This window comes from Ursus americanus, chromosome 20, assembly GCF_024610735.1.
Source record: "Ursus americanus isolate L20-20 chromosome 20, mUrsAme1.1.p, whole genome shotgun sequence".
Classification (NCBI taxonomy): Eukaryota; Metazoa; Chordata; class Mammalia; order Carnivora; family Ursidae; genus Ursus; species Ursus americanus.
In genome coordinates this window covers 48,597,730-48,619,539 of record NC_142146.1, presented here as the reverse complement: position 1 = coordinate 48,619,539, position 21,810 = coordinate 48,597,730, and the positions used below count along the sequence as shown (strand labels likewise).

Sequence of the window (21,810 nt, the reverse complement as noted above, 5' to 3'; positions counted from 1 at the left end):
CTTAAAATGCTGCCAAATAAATTAAAGCATTATTTAATTCTTGATGGGCTTAGAATCAGGGCCAGCTCTACCATTAGCTAGCTCCTGACCTCAGATGAGTCACTTGCTTCTCTGAGCCTCAGTTTCCAACTCTCCAAAATAAGGCATTGACTAATGAATCAAAAGGTCCTTTGCAGCTCTATAGTTTTTTGATTATAACAGCAGATTGAGAATTAAAGCTCTTCCAAGGAAAAATAAAATACTTTCTTCTTAATTCATGGGGCTTTTTCAGGGACCCTATACCTCTTTTCTGGGTATAATAACACTATCTACTCTTAAAATCCATTCATTCTGCATTTTAGACTTTTATTTATAATGATATGGACTGACACCCAGTTTAAGATAATTACCAAAAAATAGAGCTTAATGCACTAGACCAAATTTATTTTTAACTTTGAGTCACCCATCACAACTCTGTAATAGCAAAATGCTATGAAAATCCTAACAGTATCTAAAGAGTCTTTGTAAAAACTAGCTTGAAAATATCATGATACCAATTTCGTTCTTGAACAATTTATTGGTAAAACTTAAAAGGCTGTACCCATCATCTGGGTTATAGTTGCTCTCTAGACTTATAAAAAACAGTTCAACCACTAACTTTGGATAGGTAAGAAGAATGAGTCATGATTCTATGACTTTTATGCTGAGGTAAATTGCACGTAGCACATCTAGGGATTTGTGTCAAACTCAGGTTTAAATGGTGGAAACTGATTTATCTATTTACTTGGATTACAAAATCTCAGTGCCTCTAGGCAATCAATCTAACTCTTTGCAAAAGATATCAGTTATTTGAGATTTTTATCACAAAACCTACTATGCCCCCAATGTGCTATCTCTGATTATTCTTAAATGAAATCTTGGTTGGCAAAAAAGTTAACCATACTAGAGATCTTGACAGCTTCAGAGAAACATTTCATTAGATTCTAAAGCACTCAAGCCATACCTCCAAAGCACAGACAAACCTCCAGAGTCTCCTTCAAAAATCACTCACAACCCAGCTTCTATTGGGGCCGTAAAATGCACAGAAACACAGAGTTAAGGAAGAAACCAGTTCTTTATTCTGCTAACTTCACAAGGAATATTTTCCATGTTATCAAGATCTCTAAAGCCCCATAAAATATCATGTTCCTGTCAACACCAACTTCAGATAAACATTCCAAACATGAAAGCAGTTCTGAGCAACTGAAAGTCAGTTCTTTCTTTGACACATAGCTAGGGCATGTCATTCCCAATGCAACATTCATCATGTTGAGTATTTCTAAGCATCCAAAAGGTTCATGCCAAGTATTAATTTATCAATAGTTTTACCCAATTTGTGCCTGACAAGTCTTTTGTGTAAGAGTGAGACATTTAGCTAGTGAGTATATCTAGCTGAACACACAGCATCTCAAACTCTACAAATTTTGTTGAAATTGATTTGTAATCACAGAAACATTGTTCTTTATATTTAAAATGTTCTCTGAAAATGAAATGTTCATGATGGTGACTAACATTCAGAGAATCATAAGCTTTCCAAAAAAGAGATTGTTTTTGACCAGAAAAAGAAAAAAATCTATGAGGGAAATTATATGCCATAGTAATTTCTTGTACACACTGAAAATTTTGAAATGTAGCTACACATGCAAAAGGCAAAAGATAATGAATTCTGGTAAATATCTGTTAAATCAGCTATACTGTAGTGGGAGTAAAGACAATCACAATATAGGTAAAATTGCTTAGTAAACTGTAAATCACTTTACGAATAAAAATATTAAAAGTAATGTAGAGAAAAGTACTAAGATGCATCATCATTTAAAGATGCTAGCATGTAATAAAAGATACAGAGTCCATTTCTGTAATCCTTCTGAGAAAACAAAAACATTCTAATTATATTTTGCCTCTATGCCATTTCTGTTTCCAAAAGTTCCTAAAAGGAAATTCTGTGTTTGGAAGAATTACATGAGAAACAAGAAGAAAGAGACAGAAACAGACTGAGGGAGGAGGAGGGAAGGAAAGAGAGAAAATCTAAACTAAAGAGCTTTATTTATGCATTGAATGTATTTAATTGTGGATAAGTGGAACTATAAAAATAATATTTTCATATTGTTGTCTTTTCAATAAACTAATGGGAGTTGTACGTTGGTTATTGGCTATGTTAACAATAGAGTAAAACTCTCTTCTGGGGCTACATTTTAGAGACAAATGTGTTTTATTGGTTTTATTAATCAAATACTAACTAGCCTGCAATTTACTATTTTAATGTGTGTCCCAAAATCTTCTAGGATAAGATTAAATTTGCTGTAACTTCAACTTCTCAATATCAAAAGCTTGTATTTTTATTTCTAAAAATGCATTACTTTCCTTAAAGAGATCCAAGAAATGGAACCTAGAACCACAGATTTTCTGAATTGGAATAGGTTTTCTATGTCACTCAGTTTAACCTTCAATTGGAATTAAGAATTATCTCTAAAATGTCCCAAGCCAGTAAGAACCCAGGTGCTCTTTGGACACTTCCCATGATAGGGAATCTCACTACTTTGGGAGATCTTCATTTCAATTGCAAAGAGTTCTGGTGGTTTCCTTTTAAAATTCATATATTCACTTTAAATCTGCCTCTTTCTAATTTCCACAGTGTGGTCCTAATTTCTTCAGATGGAGAATCAAAGAATAAATCTAATTTCACTTCCATACGAAAACCATATAAAATGTTCAGTGACGCCTATCATAAGTAAAGCATTTGGAAGAGACTCTAGCATGTAATATCCACTCAATAAAAGTGAAGTATTATCACTTTTACCATCAAAACCCTAAAAATGTTTCTTTCTCAGACTTTTCCACACCCAGTTTTTTCAAGAGCCTCTTATTTGGAATATTTTAAAGACTCCTCTCAACCTCAACTTCAAGACATACTCAAGACACCCAGATTTTTTTCAGAGGTTGAGAACCTGACCTAAAATGATAAGTTGCTATTACTCTACCTTCATCTTTATTTCTTCACCATTGTTTGTTTACAAAGGCGGTTTTAGTTCAACTCAATAAAACAAATACTCAGTGCTTACTCTGTGTGTGACACAATACAAGCTGAAGTCTTCCTAGCAGGTGATTTTGAAAGAAGAGAAAATCATCAAGGAGGGTTTTTTTCTTGTTCATAATTATTATTTATATAACTGTTTACCCATTACCAATATATATTAAAATCCATTTTTATTTATTTTTCAGATGTTATTTATTTGTCAGAGGGAGGGAGAGAGAGAGAGAAAGTGTACAAGCAGGGGGAGGGGCTGGCAGAGGGAGAAGCAGGCTCTCCCCCTGAGCAAGAAGCCCAATGCAGGACTTGATCCCAGGACCCTGGGATCATGACATGAGCTGAAGGCATGAGCCACCCAGGCATCACTAAATCCATTTTTATAATTAAGATTAATCAGTTCTCTTACCGACTGAGAGTATTCATTGGTTTAGTTAAGAAACTTGACTGTAATGTTTACATTAATATTATAAATATTTAAAAAATACAAATGTTAGGTTTTTTAATTGGCAAAATCCCATTATAACCAAACTCTATAAAAATAAATAAATAAATAAATAAATAAATAAATAAATAAATAAATAAAATAAAAAGACATCAGGCTTTAATCTAACAATCTTCTAAGGAGATTCTAGGAATCAGAATCTTTAAGACAATAAAATTTTAGTATAAAGAGAGAATTGGAGGAGTGTTGTGAAGTATTTTAAAGAATTTTTACTGTTGAACATGAGTGTTAACGCAGGCTCTCTGCTTTCACTTGAAGCAAATGAATTCTTGAGCTCTATGTATTTAACTTGGGCTTCATTATCATTATCTTCAAATTTTACTTTAAAGTATTTACTAGGGGGATTTCTAATCAAAGATAATAGTGAAAAGGTTTTTCTACTCAACTATCCTCTATAAACTAACCACCCCTCCCCCAAAAAAGGAAAATGAAAAATAGAGAATAAAACTCCATCTTTAATGAAGGTGTCCAAATCAGTAAATTTTGTACTGAAGGTGGTGGGAAGAGGACAAGGCAAATACATGTTTCCGTTGTTAAATTAATCAAACGAGGAGGCCATTAATTGGAGGTGGCTCTAAAGCCATTGTGGCCTACAGAGCAAACCAAAATCTAAATCTGTAAATGCCTCCAGGCTTGGACAACCTAAGGACAACCAATAATTACAAACAGCCAACTGGGCTTCAAGCCATAGGCAATGGATCATTGCCTTTCTTTGCTTCCATACCTTCTCCATGCAAGTAGCTACCCCAGCCCCTCTCAGTGAAGCACTCCTAACCAATTCTGGTTTGGGACTGCCCAACTCAAATCAACTTTTGCTAAAATAAAACTTTTAAAACTTAAAAAAATTTTTATTATGCCTTAGTTTATCTTTTAACACTATAGTCCAGAGCAGTTATACAAAAGTCTATGGAGTGCTATATCTTAAAACAGAGAATATATCTTCTTTTTAAGTGCCCATGGATCTTCCATAAAAATGAACTAAATATACAACCAAGAAAACCTAAATTCATTCCAAAATTAATAAATAATGTGGGTCATTTTCTCTCATCCAATATAATACTACTAGAAGTATGTAGAAAATATTTTTAAAAATCCTCCTATCTGGAAATTGAAAGAAAATTCTTTCAAATAATTTGGGATCTAAACGAAAAACAGACCAAAATGCATATAATTTTTTAAATGATGATAATGAAAGTAATATGAATCCCTACATTCTCCTTCATCTTCTCTCCTGTGTTGCTCATTCTATGCAAATCTGCTGCCCATTCTATGAGGAGGCGCTGAAGAAGACTCTAGAATTCACCACAGCCAGGGCAAAGCCCAATGAAACAATCAAAATCCAAAACAGAAAGCTATTCATTTTCAAGCAGCAGATAAATCCTATTGTGATCAGTAGGGCTTGTCATTGAAATTAGAGAAAGAGTTTAATTTGGTGGTCATTCAATGAAATAAACATATCCACAAGGTTGGAAACGAAGGAACAAGATTAATTTGAGCTCAAAAGAGAAGATGCTTCTCCAGAATTATTCTTCCATAGACAGCAAAATATTCACAATTGGAAAATACCATCTGGTTCCAGCACATTTAGACTAATACTTCTGTTCTCACTCCAAATCAGAACCTATGAGATGTAGCTATAACAAAGTATAGACTTTAAAAAATAATTTTATACATGTATATTTTTTAAGCATTCACACTGCTAAGCAAAAACAAATGTAATTAACTAATTATTCAATCCAAGAAGTTAAAAAATAAAAATAAAGTCATTTTTTAATTTAATGAATAAAAGAAGAAAAACAGTGAATTCGTAAATAAATCCAGAAGCTGGTGCTTTAAATAAAGCAATAAAATAGATTATCTGCTAAAATCTAATCAAGAAAGTAAAGTGCCAAAACAAAAAATATTCAAAATGAAACTTAGCAGGAGAGAAATAGGGGTGCCTGGGTGGCTCAGTCATTAGGCATCTGCCTTCGGCTCAGGGCCTGATCCCAGGGTTCTGGGATCGAGCCCCGCATCGGGCTCCTCTGCTGGGAGCCTGCTTCTTCCTCTCCCACTCCCCCTGCTTGTGTTCCCTCTCTCGCTGGCTACATCAAATAAATAAATAAAATCTTAAAAAAAAAAAAAAAAGGAAGGAGCCAAGATATGAGAAAATCATAAAAATCACTGGAGAATGACTTGCTCAACTCATGCAAATATATTTGAAAACCCAAATGAAATAAATTATTTTTCTTTTTGTCTTTTATTTCTATACCACAATCCCACTTCCCTTACTCCTTAGGGATCCAATGTGTTTATCATTTACAATACAGTACTGTTAGCCATTTCAGAGAGATATCTGCACTTCCCCGTTCATTGAAGTGACATTCACAACAGCCAAGATGTGGATATGATCTAAATGTGCCTTGGTAGATGAATAAAGAAAATGTGATCTAGGGTGCCTGGATGGCTCAGCCAGTTAAGTGGCTGACTTTGACTCAGGTCAAGATGTCAGGGCCCTGGGATGAGCCCTGCAGTTGGCTCCCCACTGAGCGGGGAGTCTGCTTGTCCCTCTGCCTCTCCCCAGCCCCTCCTTCTACTCTCTTTCTGTCCCTCTCACATAGATAAATAAAATCTTTTAAAAAAATGTGATCTATACATATAAGGGGATATTATTCAGCCTTAAAAAAGGAAGGAAATTCACCAATATGTGACAATATGAATGATCTTAAGGACATTATGCTACGTGAAATTAGCCAGTTACAGGTGAAGCTACTACTTCTAATAGACATTAATCATCTTCTGTTTTTCTTTGGTTTTAGCAATTATAAAAAATAGTCTTTCCTTTTGTAAACTCTTTACAAACCTTGCTCATGGTATTTGTTTTTTTAGCAGAAATACTTAATTCTTAATTTTAATGTAAAAAGCTTCATCAAAGTTTTCCCCTTTTGATTTGTATGTGTTCAATTTTAATTAGTAAGACCTTCACTGCTCTGGATTACAAAAGATCTTAATAGTTTGCCTTTTACATTTAAGTCTTTCATTTATCCCAAATCACCTCTAAATGTAGTACATGATCAGGATCCATTTTTATTTTTTCCATAAAGTAAGCCATCACCTACTCTATAGCTCATCCTTCATGGGGACATGTTTGTAATATACGTTGTCAGATATGCACAGACCCATCTCTGAACTCCCTGTTCTGTTGCATTGGTAGCCCATGTGTTCTTATACTAATATCACACCACCTTTAGAACAATGGCTTCATTTTATGCATTATTTCTCTTTAATAACACTGACTTGGCTATTCATGGACCTCTAATCTTCCAAATAAAGTTTAAGCTGTTTCTTGAGTTCTTTAAAAAATTCCACTAGAATTTTGATTGGAAATGCATTGTACAGATAAATTTAGAAAGAATCTATATCGTTGTAATACTCTGTCACTTTATCCAGAATCATGTAATATCTCTCCATTTATTTAAATCATCTTCTTCAGCCTTTTAAAATTTTTCCTAAGTAGGGCTTGAGTTTTATGGTTAAATTAATTCCTTAGACATTTCATGATTTTTAGTGCTTCAAGGGCTGAAATTATGAAAATAAGTATTTTATTACATTTTCTAGTTGGTTAGTGCTGCTATTGATTTTTAAAAATTGATCTTTTGCCCAAAAGATGAATTTTCATAATAGTTGTAATAATTTGTCTGTAAGTTCTTTTGCTTCCTAGTTTTATGATCATATCATATGCACATAAGACTAATTTTCTTTCTTAACTTCCATCCCTTCCAAACTCCTGTTTGTATTCTTTTCCTCATAACATTGGTTAGGACCCCCAGAAACATGTTCAACAGTAACGGTAATAGTGGGTATACTTGTTCTGTACTTATTGGGTGACAATTATCCGTGCAGATCTCATGTTTCTGAATGTCTTACAAGCAGAGAACTGACTACCTTTCTATATTCTAGTTTCAACGATGTCTGTATCCAAAGTAAAAGGCAGGTTTGCTTACAGCCTTGAAAGAAAAAATAGTGTCTCCCTCCAGAGTGAAGGGCAGGCATAGTTACTGACCATGATAAACTATTTGTATTTCCTAAGCTAGTTCAGGGTTTCTCCCCCATAACACAATCTCTATTGTGTGTGCAGGTGGTCATTTGGCCTTCTAGTGTTAATCTGTGGAAAGTTGGGCTTGGGAAGCACACACAAGAAAATACTGATATTCTACTGCTATTGCTATAATAAAGTTATTTACTTCTGATCTAGGAATCCCCTGTATTTTGCCATGAAATTGTAGCAAGCTAGTTTATTAGCTTGCAACTAGGGTGAAGTCTACAAGCATTTGTTCATAATAGCCCCCAACTGGCAACAACACTAACGTCCATCTCTGGTGTCATTGACAAATTATGGGATATTCATAAATATGGAGAACTATACAAAAGAGAAAGAACCACTATATTAAAAAACATGGATACATCTCACAAACATGGTGTTGAGCAAATGGAGCTAGATACATAGGAATGCATACTTTATCTTTCCAAGGAAAACTAGTCTACGATTATAGATTAAATGTCAGAATATTGGTGACTCGTGGGGTAGGGGAGAGGAGCAACTGGAAGGGACACAAGTGGGCTTCTGACATTTTGGTAATGTATTTCTTCATCTAGGTGCTATTTACACAGGTGAGCTTACTTCGTGAAAATTTGTTGATTTGTACAATTATTATTTGCACACTTTCCATATGCATGTTATACTCCAATGGAATTTATAAAAAAATATTATTTCATGGAAAGAAATCAACAGAAAATAATCTGTGAATAGAGAATTAGAAAGAGACATAGTTCATATGGGGAATTATTACATCTGTACATTGGAAGCGTCATATCAAATCAGTTGGGAAAAGATAGATTATATAAAATAATGTTGGAGCAACTGGATAGATACCTGTGAAATAAAAAATCAAGCTAAGTCCTTTTCTAAATCCTTGTACCAAATATATTCAACAAGTAAAAATATAAATGTAAAAAGTGCTTCCATACTAGTTCAAAAAATGACAAAATTTATTTTATGCTTTTGATGTGAAGTATTCTGTGACACAATAATTAATAATTAGCCTTAAAAGTAAAGATTTCTTTAAAAAAAACATAAATAGGTTAACAAGTACTCTTAAGAGACTATTTCTTAGATCTTACTTCTCCCAACTCATGAAGTCTTTGATTTCCTCTAAGTTGTTCAATGACAAAATTTATTTTGAACAAAAGGAGTGTATAACAATGTTGAACTTTATTTGAGCCCTTTACTCCAAGAAAACAGTAATGGTTGAGAGATTCCCACCCTTTATGTTCTGGAAATGACTAAATACAAAGGGCCACCACGTTCTGGCATTTTTCCAGATAAGACCACCTCCAACTTTATCAGTAGTTCCTTTGTTTACTTGCCCCTGTACAACCGAGGCCCCCTTCTTTTTGAGTTGTTTCTCATTAATGAATGCTCTCCCAAGTTCAGCAGCCTAAATAAAATAATCTTTTTAAAAAATAAAAATTAATCATCAAGATCAAAATCTAATTGACAAATTTAGAACAAATATCTGAACGTATAAACTTTTTATTTCCTTCACGCACAACAGCCACTTATAAATCCATATTTTTTAATCTAGTAGATTGACCAAAAAAATTTTTTTTCATAATGCTCAGTACTGGTGAGAATGTGAGAAAAACAGGCAGTCTTTTCTTTTTTTTAATTATGTTCAGTTAGCCACCATATAGTACATCATTAGTTTTTGATATAGTGCTCAATGATTCAATAGTTGCATATAACACCCAGTGCTCATCACAACACATGCCCTCCTTAATACCCTTCACCCCACTACTGCATCCCCCAACCCTCCTCCCCTCTGAAACCCTCAGTTTGTTTCCTGGAATCCATAGTCTCTCATGGTTTGTCTCCCTCTCTGATTTCCCCCCTTCTGAAAAACAGGCAGTCTTAATAATATTTAGGTTTATGCTACTGTTTTTGGTCTAACTTCTTGGTGGGCACATAGTCAAATCTGTCAAAACTTAAAAGTGAGTTTGGCCTAGCAATTCCAATGTTAGGAATTTATCTTGTATACGTACTTATAAAAAGATGCTTTGATATATGTATAAGGATGTTCATTCAATATTATTTTTAGAGCTAAACAATCAGAAAAAGTTTTTAACATGTTCTTCAATAAGAAACTAATTAATTATAGCTCATATAATCAAATACAAAACAGCTGTGTAATAGAAACGAAGTGCTGGTAAGACGTGATCTCCAAAGTGGTTTGATCCATGAAAAAAACAAAAGATTTAAGTATGATTACATATGTATATAGATTCCATTTGTGTGTACACATGAAACTGCCAATAGGAATTAACTTCTGCATAGTGAGAGCATAGTTTTCTTTCGTTTTATTTGGGGTTTTTCTGTCATCACTTTACAGTTATATCTGACCCATTTTCAAGCCTGACCTCGCTAGGCTGGCCATATTCCTCCAACCCCCATACCTACCACCACCAGTACCACCACGTATCAGCCTCGCTACCTCAGGTCTACTATAAGCCCCACCCTCCCCCCCAACACGCACTCCTTTTCTCTTTTCTCTTTTCATTGCACACTTTAATTTGAGCATCAAATGGGAAATGGTATAATGGCGAGTGACTTGGTGGTTCTGATTGTGTATCAGGCGTGGAAGGAAAGGAAGGAGATAAACGCTTCCTCACAACTGTTTTCCTGTCATTGTCATCTACCAGAGAACCCAGAGCTGGTGATGTTTTGAAGATAACTTTCAGTTATGAAGATAAGCATATCAGAAACTCATCATTATTTGTTCTAAGCTCGTATGATGCTTTTCATCTGAACTTTTAAAGTTCCCCCAGGATAGGTATTATTATCCTGTCTATGAAGAGCTGAGGCATAGATAAGATTGAGTGGCTTGTTGAAGGATTCAAAGCAAGCCTGATGAGATTTAGAAATCATATCCAGGTTGTTGGATCCTAGCTTTTCTACCACAGTGACCAGAGAATTGATATCACTTTTCACTTCTTTAGGATTATTATTTCTAAGCCCATACCATGTCTCTCTTTCATTCAAGATTTTATATGTTCTTCATAAATAAATTTTCCATTCAAATACACCCAAAAACATAGCTCAGAGACACCTCTGTCCTTGTGAGTAAATAACAAATGAGGAAAAGAAGGAAGGTCGATTTTTACCTTAGTCACTTAATTATAGTATCACCTTGAATACATGATTTTGCTTGCATGCTCTAACTGTGGAGTCTGGATAAAACTTCACTACTCCTTGGGGAAGTAAGAGCTACTGAGATAATTTCTTTAAAACCCTTGGAGCTCGAGGATACTAAATGAAAAGAAACAACAGGCAGCCATCTGCATCATTCTATTTACTGAGTTAGGACCTCAGAAATGTGTGTTGCCTCAGGGCTTTCTCTTCCCTAGCAATCCCTCTGATTTATTGAAGCTCCCAGGATGTTTGCAAAGGCAAGAAATCTGGAGAACAGGGCAGAAAAATAAAGCACATACAGTCCTGCCTCTATAAACCAGGGTCTGTCTCTGGATTACCTGGATTCAAAAACTAATCCCTTCACTTAGCAGCAGTGTGACTTTAGGTGGGTTATTTATCCTCCATGCCTCAGTTTCTTTGTCTGGAAAATGGGGCTAAAACTAATACATCATAGAATTGTGAAATTAATTAATACATGTAAATAAATTTGAAGAATGTCTAGCACATTAAGAACTACATTAGCCATAGTTATTATTGTTATTGATATTATTACTAATTACATATAATTACCTATAAATATAATGTATAATTCATTATATAATACAAATTATTATATATCTTAGAATACATAAGATATGGATGTGCTCTCACAAATGACCCAAACATTTTACCAATTTGAGATTACTTTGCATTAAAATGCTCCTCTTTTAGATAAACTAAGGATCAACAAATTTTTTTCTGTAAAGGGCCAGATAATACATATTTTTGGCTTTGTGAATTGCATAGTCTCTGTCACATTACTCAGGGTTCAACTCTGTTGCCGTAGCTTAAAAGTAACCATAAAAAGACTTAAATGAATGGGTGTTGCTATGTTCCCTTAAAACTTTACTTATAAAGACAGACCATAGTTTGCCAACCTCTAAAACAAACCAAGAAATCTTTCAAACTCATTCTCTTTACTTAATGAAGTAACCTAGGACCTCAATAAGGAAAGTACTCTTCCTGCCCCAAGATATGAGATAAAACATATTTCCCATTTCCATGTCACAGATATTATCTCAAGACAAGACAATGACACCCCTATAGGGCAGAGGGCTTAGATGAGAAAGTAAAGCCACAGCACTGAGGCACAGAGGAGCCATTCCTAGGGAAACAAGTGGCATTCATTTCACAAAGGACTGGAAAGAGCAACCATCTTTGAGAACATGGTCAATGAAGTTTAGGTACTTACAGCAAACCTTAAGCATTTATAGATGTAGAGAGTGAAAAGTTTCTGAAAATACTAAAAAAAGGCTTTACTGAAGCAATGGCCCAGCATATGCTGGTATGGAACAGGAATAATGGTGGTGGGGAGAGGAAGGAGTGGTCATATAATAATTGAGGATCAGCATAATATTGGCTAATTCAAGATGAAAAGAAATCTGAACCAGACCAGAACCAAGAACTAATCTCATAGCTACTCATGAGTTTTCATCAGCTCCCTAGTGAAAAGAAACTAAAAATTAATATCAGATTCCTTTGTACATCACTTATAGTGATAGCTCACTTAGCTGAGGATATTATTCTATCCTTGAGATACTGATATGTTGAAATAATTTCTTTGAAACCTTGTAGCTCAAAGGGACCTTGGGAAAATTAGGTACAGGGGTCTCCCTGCATTACCAATCTAAGCTTGTTCAATTTGTTGTGCAGGAGGACATTCTAAACCTAAGCATTAAATATTTATTGTATTGCATCTCTTGGAATGAAAGGTTAATCAGAGGGGAATTTAAGGAAGAAGATAGGATGAAAAATGACTGGATCATAAGCTACACAAGGGCAGAAAGCATGCACACTGGCCTTTAGACATCAAATAGATGTTGAATGAATGAATGAAAGTTTATAATTACCATTATGTTTAGGGTAGCCAAATATTATTTGTTTATATTTTTAAAGATTTATCTATTTATTTTAGACAGCGTGAGTGAATGAGCAGGGACGGGGGGTGCAGAGGCAAATAATTTCAAGCAGACTCCCTGCTGAGTACAAAGCCCAAGGCAGGGCTGGGGTGGAGGCCCACACGTCCCAGCTCCTTCTCAAGACCCATGAGATCATGACCTGAGCCAAAACCAGGAGTCTGACACTTAACCAACTGAGCCACCCAGGTGCCCCAGTACTTATATTTTTATTCTACAGAATGGGTTGTTATTCTCAATCCATTCAACAGCTTCACACAGTTTTACATAAAAACTCCCCTCCAGATATTATCTTTATTATATGGTTAGTGGACCTTACATAACTATCATAGTCAAGGTCCTTGCCCAAAATGAGTAAACACTGAGTAAGCAGCAACCCTTAATAACAAACCTTATTTCTTTCTATAGCTAATCTACAACAACATATTGCATATATTAACATTCATCATTCATATATTAACATACATTAACATATATACATACATACATACTACCAAATTTTGTCTCATCCAAGGTATAGGTTTTTAAAAAATCATGCAGTTTGCCACTTGAGAGACCTCTGAAACAACCCCCACAAATATCAAGGGGCATTTTGGGGTTGACAGTGTGTTGAGCAGGTTTCTAAAGATTAGATTCATGAAGTTAGTCTCTGACTTAGAGCCATATTAAATTATGCCTTTATTTATAATTCTTAGATAATATTAAATATAGCCAAAGGCAGACACTTAATGACTGAGCCACCCAGGCGCCCCATGATTTTTAAATCTGGTTCCACCATTTACTGTGTGGGGGGCAATAGTTTACCTAACCATATTAGGATGAGCTAGGCTACCACCCAGTGAAAATCAGCCCCCCAAATCAACTAACTTACACAATAACTTTTACTGCTCATTCATACAAAGCTTGTATCGGTTCACTCGGATCTCCAGGGCAGCCATGATCCTTCAGTTGGCCCAACATTCCAGGCTGCTTGAAACTTTTACCATCTTCACATTGGTAAGGGCCTCCACCCCATCATAGCAGGGGCAGAGAAAGCATGGTGAATCCAAGCATCAGGTCTTAAAGGCTTCCCCCTTTTATTTTATGACAATATTGATTATTGTGAAGTAGGCAGAAAAGAAAATTAAGATAAGGTTAACCTGATTTTAAAACTGTATCTAATTTTAGCACTTGAAAGGACCTAACAATACTCCCATCAAGCCACCTTATTTTACAGATGTGGAAACAGACACAGAAACAGAAGAGAAGTAGCCTGAGATTACACAGCCAGCAATAGCAGGGTCTGAAGTTCACATTCAGAAATCCTTCCTAGCTCCCTACTGGCTGCAATTCTACCACCAACCTTTGGAAGTGTGCTAACATTCTTCCCTCTTCTGTCATATCCTAGAGACCAGGGCAACAAAGTGGTTAGGTGTCTCTTTTCCAAATTTATATTGACTAGAAAACCCCAAACTAATGGTAATGATAGAGGAAACGTCTCTAGGCCTCAAATGGTATTGCAACAGCTATTATCAATTTCTAATCATTGTATTTTAACAGTGTCATACTTATTGTCCAATTCAACTGAAAATCCAGGATTAAATAACATGTTGAAAAGAATTATTTTTGCTTATAGGAGGAAAGAATAGGTCTCAGAAAAGACACAGAAGAGCATACCACAGAATTTCAAAAATGATTTTAAAAAGAAAGTCCTGTTTATCACTTTGTGCTTTCTGAAGCAACATTATTTTAACATGAATTTATCCCCAGATTCTTTTAACCCACACTGCCCTGCAAGGTCTATTACTATCAGCAGGGAGAACTGGAGGGCTGACCCAGCTGGGACAGGTGGGTTTTGTTTCCATTTGCTGAGCAAACAGCAAATAAAACAACAAGTCCAGATAAGCAAAGTGCCTACTGTGTTTACTGATGGGTCTGGCTGGCAATGACTAATACAATCATTTTCCACGTGAGCAGATTCAGGTTTGAAATGTAGCTTCAGTTACCTCTAAGATGAAAGGAATGACCAGAGTTCTATTACCACTTCCATTCACTTAGATCGTTATCATATCAACTTTTTCCTTTCCCTTCCCTGCTTTCCTTCAGACCCCAGCACTGGATGCGGAAAGGCACCCTCAGCTCCTGAGGCTGAGCTGAGGAGTGCTACTCTAAAGCGTCCTGGGGAATGCCTGACCAGAATTGAGACAGTTAGGGACCATGGGAACAAGCCCCATGCGAAAAACATTATGCACTTGGGGCACTTTCTGTTGGCTGTTATTGTTAGACTGTTTCTTTTACAGAGCAAAACTGGGATGCGTCTCCATATACAAGCTGGATTTAAAACGGAGGACCCGGGCTCCTAAAAGCACCGAGGAGCTGTTTGAATTGCCTGCCAATATCAACCAATCAGGATGAGCCTCCTCCAACCAATCAGGAAGAGGCCCTTATTTATTTATTTTTTTTCCTTTCCCTTATTAGTATATTGGTCTGGGCAGGAACCTGAGAGGGAACTTTCTCTAAGCAGGGCCTCTACTACATTGGGGAGGCTGACAACTATTCTCTGTTGGTGGTGTCTCACCCTTCAGCTGAAGCCATGGCCCCAGTAAAGCCTTGCCTGTGCTTTTGATTTTGGGGTCTGGCCTCGTTTCAGTTGTTAGGCTCAAATACCTGACTCAGGTAACAGAACTACTGTTGTCTGTTACTTCTTTACTAAGTATCTCATCTTGCAAAACTGACCATTTTTTAATGAGTTCAGAGATTCAGTTATTGTATGCAACATCCCAAATACTCTGGTTAAAAATGTTTTTGTGGGGTAATCTCCCTTTAGACCCTACGTAATGTCATCTGACTTTAACAACTAGAAAACATTATTTATTCAAATAGCAGTTTGCTTACTGGACGACATTGACAGGAAACAGTTACACGTCTAAAGATAGTATGGCTCTGCTAAAAAACTGCAAAATTTTGTTTAGTGTAATGAAGACCATTATGATATTCTTATTAAGGACAATATATATTTTTAAAAAACAAAGCTGGTATATCCCGTTCTCTTAAAACTGGCACTGAGACTATTCTTCCTCTAAAGCATTATCAATCAGAGAGGTCTAGATAAGAATAAAAGCAATCTCTTAGTGGAGTAGCTCAGACCTCTCAAAGATGATATTTGTCATTCACATCAAGTCTGAGCAAGCATCTGGGCTAGTTTTATATGTCAAAACCACAAAGGAAGGCTTAGCAAGGACATTGTTTCTTGCTTTGGATGAGGCAGGCTGAGAAGATGTACATCATTTTGCTCATACACTGAACTCCCCTCCCTTTTGTTCCTGCTTCTCTCCTGCTTGGAGTTGACTCCTCCTTCCTGCAGCTCCGAGGATCACAGGCTGATTGAGGAACACAGCGGTTCGACGGGGAGCTGTGCTCAGTCTCTCTCTTTGTGTGTGTGTGTCTCTCTCTCTCCTTTTTGCCTGTGTGTCTCTCTCTCTGAATCTGCAAAGCTGAAACCTACCTGATAATCTCTCTGCCTTTGAATCCAGCTCTGGAACCAAATGCATCGCTTTACTGCTCTTAAAAAGTGAATAGAGTTTGATTACCTCAAGCTACAAGCTGCTTTGCTCCATAAGAAGGACATAAAAGGAGCCAGACATCATTGTTTTTTAATCTACCTGAGGAGATTTTTGCTTTTATGCCAGAAACTTACTGGTTTCAGAAGGAAGTTTTTGGTTTGTTTGTTTTTAATTGGAATGTTGAAAAGTTTCTTACTGATGCTTTAAATGGAACCCAATTTTTAAATATGGGTTGAGTCAGATCTAAAGGAGACATGCCTGATCATTTTCTGCCGGACTGACAGGGAAACATCTAGAGGGAAACTTGGTGGGAGAGAATAAGATCTGATTTGCAACTAACAATCATGCTTTGTTTTGAGAATATTTACAGACTCATTGAAAGGGAAATTAAATATTAACCAAAGACAATGTCTGGATATTCCAGTAACTTATCAACAAATGACTCTGGCCCGTGGAAAGAAAACAATAATTCGACGAACCTTTTAAATCCACCAAGAACTTTGAATATCTATCTTTTTTGCCTGACATGCTTAATGACTCTTGCAGCCCTGGCCGGCAGCATTTATTCACTAGTTTCCCTGCTGAAAATGCAGAACAGAACCGTTGTATCCATGCTTGTGGCTTCCTGGTCTGGGGATGATCTCATGAGTGTCCTGTCGGTGACCATCTTCATGTTTTTGCAGTGGCCAAACGAGGTCCCCGATTACTTTCAGTCTCTATGTACCACCTCTGCCTTACTGTATTTATGCCAGGGCCTCTCGAGCAACTTGAAGGCGACTCTCCTAGTCTCCTACAACTTTTATTCCATGCACAGGGCTGTGGGGAGCCAGGCAGCCTCCAGAAGATCCGGCCAGGTGCTCGGCGTGGTGCTGACCGTGTGGGCAGCCAGTCTGCTGCTCTCCGCGCTCCCGCTGTGCGGCTGGGGCACCTTCGTGCGCACGCCTTGGGGTTGTCTGGCGGACTGCTCCAGCTCCTACGTGCTGCTCCTCTTCGCTGTGTACACTTCGGCCTTTGGACTCCTCGCCGGCCTCTCGGTGCCTCTCACTCACCAGTTATTGTGTTCGGAGGAGCCGCCGAGACTCCACGCCAACTACCAGGAAATTTCCCGCGGAGCTTCCACTCCTGGGACCCCTCCAAGCGGGGGGAGAGTGCTTTCCTTGTCCCCAGATGATGCTCCGGGCCCTGCGCTTCGGTGTTCTGGGGGATGCTCTCCGAGCTCCGACACTGTGTTTGGACCGGGTCCACCAGCGAGGGCACAGCACGGGCAGGGGCCGGCACACGAGGCTGCCGCTGTGGTTGGAGCCTGCCGGCGTGAGAACCGGGGGACTCTCTATGGCACCAGGAGCTTCACCGTGAGCGTAGCGCAGAAGCGCTTTTCTTTGATCCTAGCGCTGACAAAAGTCATCCTTTGGCTGCCCATGATGGTAAAAGTGCAGTTGCTCAAGCGCGCGGGGGTGTGTACCAGACAGTGTGAATGCGTGTTGGGACTAGCGTCCCTGGTTGGGAGAGTCCCCAAGAGACGCGCAGTTAAGTCCGCTTCCAACTGTGTCTCGCTCGGTTTTAGAGACGCACTTGGAGGAAGGCAGCTCACGGGTAGAGCTGGTTGGTTGCGAAGGCTTTGCTACTAAGTGCTTTTCGTTTCAAAATCGGGGAGGAGGGCAGGGAGTGCTTTTGGCCGCGGGAGACAGTTTTCCGAGATCTATCGCGGCCAAGGGTGTTCTCATCTCTTGTAGCAATATCTGGGAATATTCAGAAAATAAGGAAGGTAGTAGAAGGGTTTCCTCCCCCCACCCCTCCAACCCTCTGTCATCCCTTTTCTCTCCACTCCATTTCTGCCGAATAAGGACGCCGCCCATCCTCCGCTGGGAGATTGGAGAGGCACGATCAGAAGTAGAAAGGGAAGAGAGGGGGCCAAACAGGTTTTTTGTTCAAGCCTTCAGGAGGGAGCCCAGTTTTGACGTGGGAAGGTGGCACCCTGCTGTGACATGCAGACTGGTGGGGGGGTGGGTGAGGGTCCAGGGATGTGACAAAGGTCATCTGGAGTACCAGGTGCAGGTTTCCAGTTTGCCTGGCTGTTTTCCTGGTACTACCCCCAGCACTGTAATTTGTGCTTCCTGGAAGAGACCTGAGGTGGCAGGGGACACAGACCAGGCACCCAGGAGTGGAAACCACCCTGTGGTCTATATCATCAGGCCTCATCCCAAGGGATCCCAGTGGTGCACCACCAAAACAGAGCTTCTGGCTCTCAGGCAGGAAGGGAGCCTGGAGAAGGGTGGGGGGGGGGGCAGCATGCTTGGGGGAAAGGCTTGGCAAAGTAGAAAATTTTATCCTGGGATAGGTCTGAAGCTCTTTGCCTTTGCAGATCCACATGATGGTTCAGCACGTGGTGGGGTTTCAGAGCCCTCCCTTCGAGACACTCAGCTTTCTACTAACCCTGCTGGCCACCACTGTAACCCCAGTGTTTGTCTTGTCCAAATGCTGGACCCACTTGCCCTGTGGCTGCATCATCAACTGTAAGCAGAACGCATATACAGTGGCATCTGATGGGGAAAAAAGTAAGTCCTTGACAGTGTGGAGGTTGGGAGCAATAAGCATACAGTCAAACACAGAAAAGTGGTCTATTGAGTTGTCTGAGTAGGGAATGACAAATCCAAGGACACATATAAATGGTAAATAAAGGGAAGAAATTATAATGTGAAACAATTCCTAGCACAGTGTTGGGGTAAGTTTTAAAGGTGGCAGGTTTAAAATAACTCTGTGAAGTACTTGTACATTGAATAATTATTTTAGGAAAGAAAGGAATAGACAGAATTTACTCAACACAGTATGAAGTCAAAAAAGCCCTTATATGCTATATCCACCTTAGTTCTTAGCCCAGAGTAGAAAATAAATTCCCTTCCCAAGTTTATGTATGAGAGACTTCATCTCTTTGAAGAGTTAAAAACGCATTATATTATAGCCTATTGTTATTTAATGGACCAGAATTTTTATTATTTTTCCTTATTGTATTCTTCCAGGGTTTTGGAAAGTTTTCAAACTAGAGTCCCTGAAAACAGTTCAAGAACAAATTTTAAGGGGCGCCTGGCTGGCTCAGTTGGTAGAGCATAAGACTCTTGATCTCAGGGTCTTGAATTTGAGCCCCACAGGGGGTGTAGAGATTATTTAAAAATAGAATCTTAAAAAAAAAGACAAAAAGAAAACAAATTTTAAGTGTATATGTCTACTTTCAGAAACCACAAAAAACTCAATTTCAAGAAGGGAAAATCTGGCAGAATTTGTCCATGTATGTTCATATACGAATATAGCCATGCCAGTTACATTAAACAAACAAACAACAATAACAACAAAAAACTATGTTCTAAAGAGTATACCTAGAATGGGAGTGGGGTCAATTATATTATTATAAAACTCTCTAGAGTGTGATTGTTTCCATACTGAGACAGGAAAAGTTGAGGAATCACCTCTATACTTTGACTCTGCCAGGAAGAAAAGAGTATATTAGTATGTTCTACCATTTAATAAATCTAAAAATGCATTAGTGTATGCTGAATTAACTGTTCCATTAATTGTCCTTTGCTCAGAATAAGCAAGTATATTACTCTTTAACAGAGGAAAAAAAGGTAAACAAAAATAGTTCATCTCGGACTATTCCAGAGGTATAGAAACTGGAGAATATTAAAGTATATTCTGAAATCAATTCTACAACAGGGTTATTTCATAAACATTAATTAATCGTGAACTGGTTATTTTCCATGTATTGATAACATTTAAATTTTAATATGTCTAGATATTTTTCAAATGACCAGAAGATTTCTTTAGTTTTAAGGATGCCACAAAGTTTTATTGTTAACAGATGCCAAATTCATCTATGTCTTTAAAATAAAATAATCATAGAACGTATATAACAATTATGTGTTTCTGCAGATTAATGTCTAGAGCAATAGTGACACAGAAAATTAATAATAAATCCTTTTGAGTCACATAGAACATATATAAAAATCATTTACAAGCCTGGAAGTTCTAACATTCTATCAAATGTTAACATTTTGCCACTGAATTAGTGAGCCAGCATTGTCTTATAGTATTTAAGATTGTGAGAGAGACAATGAAATTTCAATGTCAGAGAAAATGAAAAGTCTTAGTGAAGTGATGTGGGGGCAGTCATTTTTAAGAAGTAAAGGACACCTGTATCAGAGCTGAAAACAAAGCAATGCAATAGACCTGTCACTGCAAATGGTCCAGGAAGTATTCTATCTTGTACTGCACAAGATAGAGGAGCCTATGGCAGGCTGACAGAATCAATAATTACATTAATGTCTCACCTCTGAAATTAAAACCATGCCTTTCAAGATCAAAACAGTATTTTTCCTTGAAAATTGCCATTGCTCTTAATTGCATTTAAAATTTCCGGGAAGAAATTCCCTGAAATGTGTAGCTTTATAAAAAGAGGCATGGCTTCCAAAATCAAACATTGTGAGAAACATTAGTTTAAAATGCTTGTAGTCCAAATGGCTCCATTCTCTTTTATGATCCCAGGTTCTGCCGCAGGGAAATTCTGAGAACAAGAATGATATATTTTCACTGTCTGAGAACCCATCATATATTTTCCTATTGCTAAGATGACACGAGAACAGAATTTCAAAATCCCAAAAATGTTCATCCTCAGGTAGGCAAGTGCCTGATCAAGTGCCTTGATTCTTTGGGAATATGGCTTCAGTTTTATATTTAGGCTTTTCCCCCTTAACAAACTAAGATTCCCCTTTTACATTCTTTGTCAGGGAACTCCAGAAACAAGGAAGCTTCCTAACTCATCTGCCATAGCTTCATTTTGCAGATGTAAATTCTACATCTTAGCCTTAGTGAATGGAAATGAAGATACATGCAATCAAAAAACGGATGTCAGTAATGGGAAATAATCTGCAGATTAATAAATCTCTCCTATTTCTAACATTAACCTGTATTCCTAGTGTCTCAAAACAAAAGTGTTAAAAAAATGATTTTAACACAGAGGTCTCAGGTGGAAAATATATGGGAAGGATATGGCTTTCACATTCATTTTGTTTGCATGAGATGATATTTTCTTTTTTAATGAAACAGTTAAAGATTTTCCGTAAAATCAGATACTGTTTTTATTTTAAATAAAATCAAAATATCTGGTGACATATTATTCTGAAGAATTATTTTTATAAGCTGATATAATTACTTATGTTTCAAATTGCAATTAGCAAGATGTGGTTAAAAGCAAAAGACTTTTGTCCAGGCTTTAGCTTTTCAGAATACATTACATTGATTTCTTTGTAAGTATATATAGACTTCAAAATATCCTGACTATTCTGAGGGTCTTTAAGTTTCTGGTAAGTTATTAGTCCAACATTGTCAACTGTTATATTGTTATAACCTACTATCTCCATTAGTTATCTCAGTCAGAATTTACCTTTAGTTATCTCATGGGTCTAATTATCGGTAAAGCAATTTCACATATAGGTTAGTAACTCAAATTCTGGAGTCAGTTGGCTTTTAAATTCAAATCTCTTTAC

The 21,810-nt window shown here is 37.3% G+C and overlaps 1 protein-coding gene and 1 long non-coding RNA gene across 3 annotated transcripts in view; one reads left to right on the top strand and one right to left on the bottom strand.

Annotated features, from left to right (window-relative positions):
• LOC123801944 (uncharacterized) overlaps positions 1-21,810 on the bottom strand; it is a 327,897-nt gene that overhangs the window by 242,489 nt on the left and 63,598 nt on the right. The gene's annotated exons all lie outside the window — the stretch shown is intronic.
• The window catches only part of GPR149 (G protein-coupled receptor 149), a 55,057-nt gene continuing 49,927 nt past the window's right edge, over positions 16,681-21,810 (top strand). Inside the window, exons 1-2 of the mRNA XM_045812251.2 lie at positions 16,681-17,697; positions 18,636-18,828. Of these exons, the coding sequence (XP_045668207.2) occupies positions 16,681-17,697; positions 18,636-18,828 (1,210 nt within the window). The remainder of the gene's footprint in view (positions 17,698-18,635; positions 18,829-21,810) is intronic.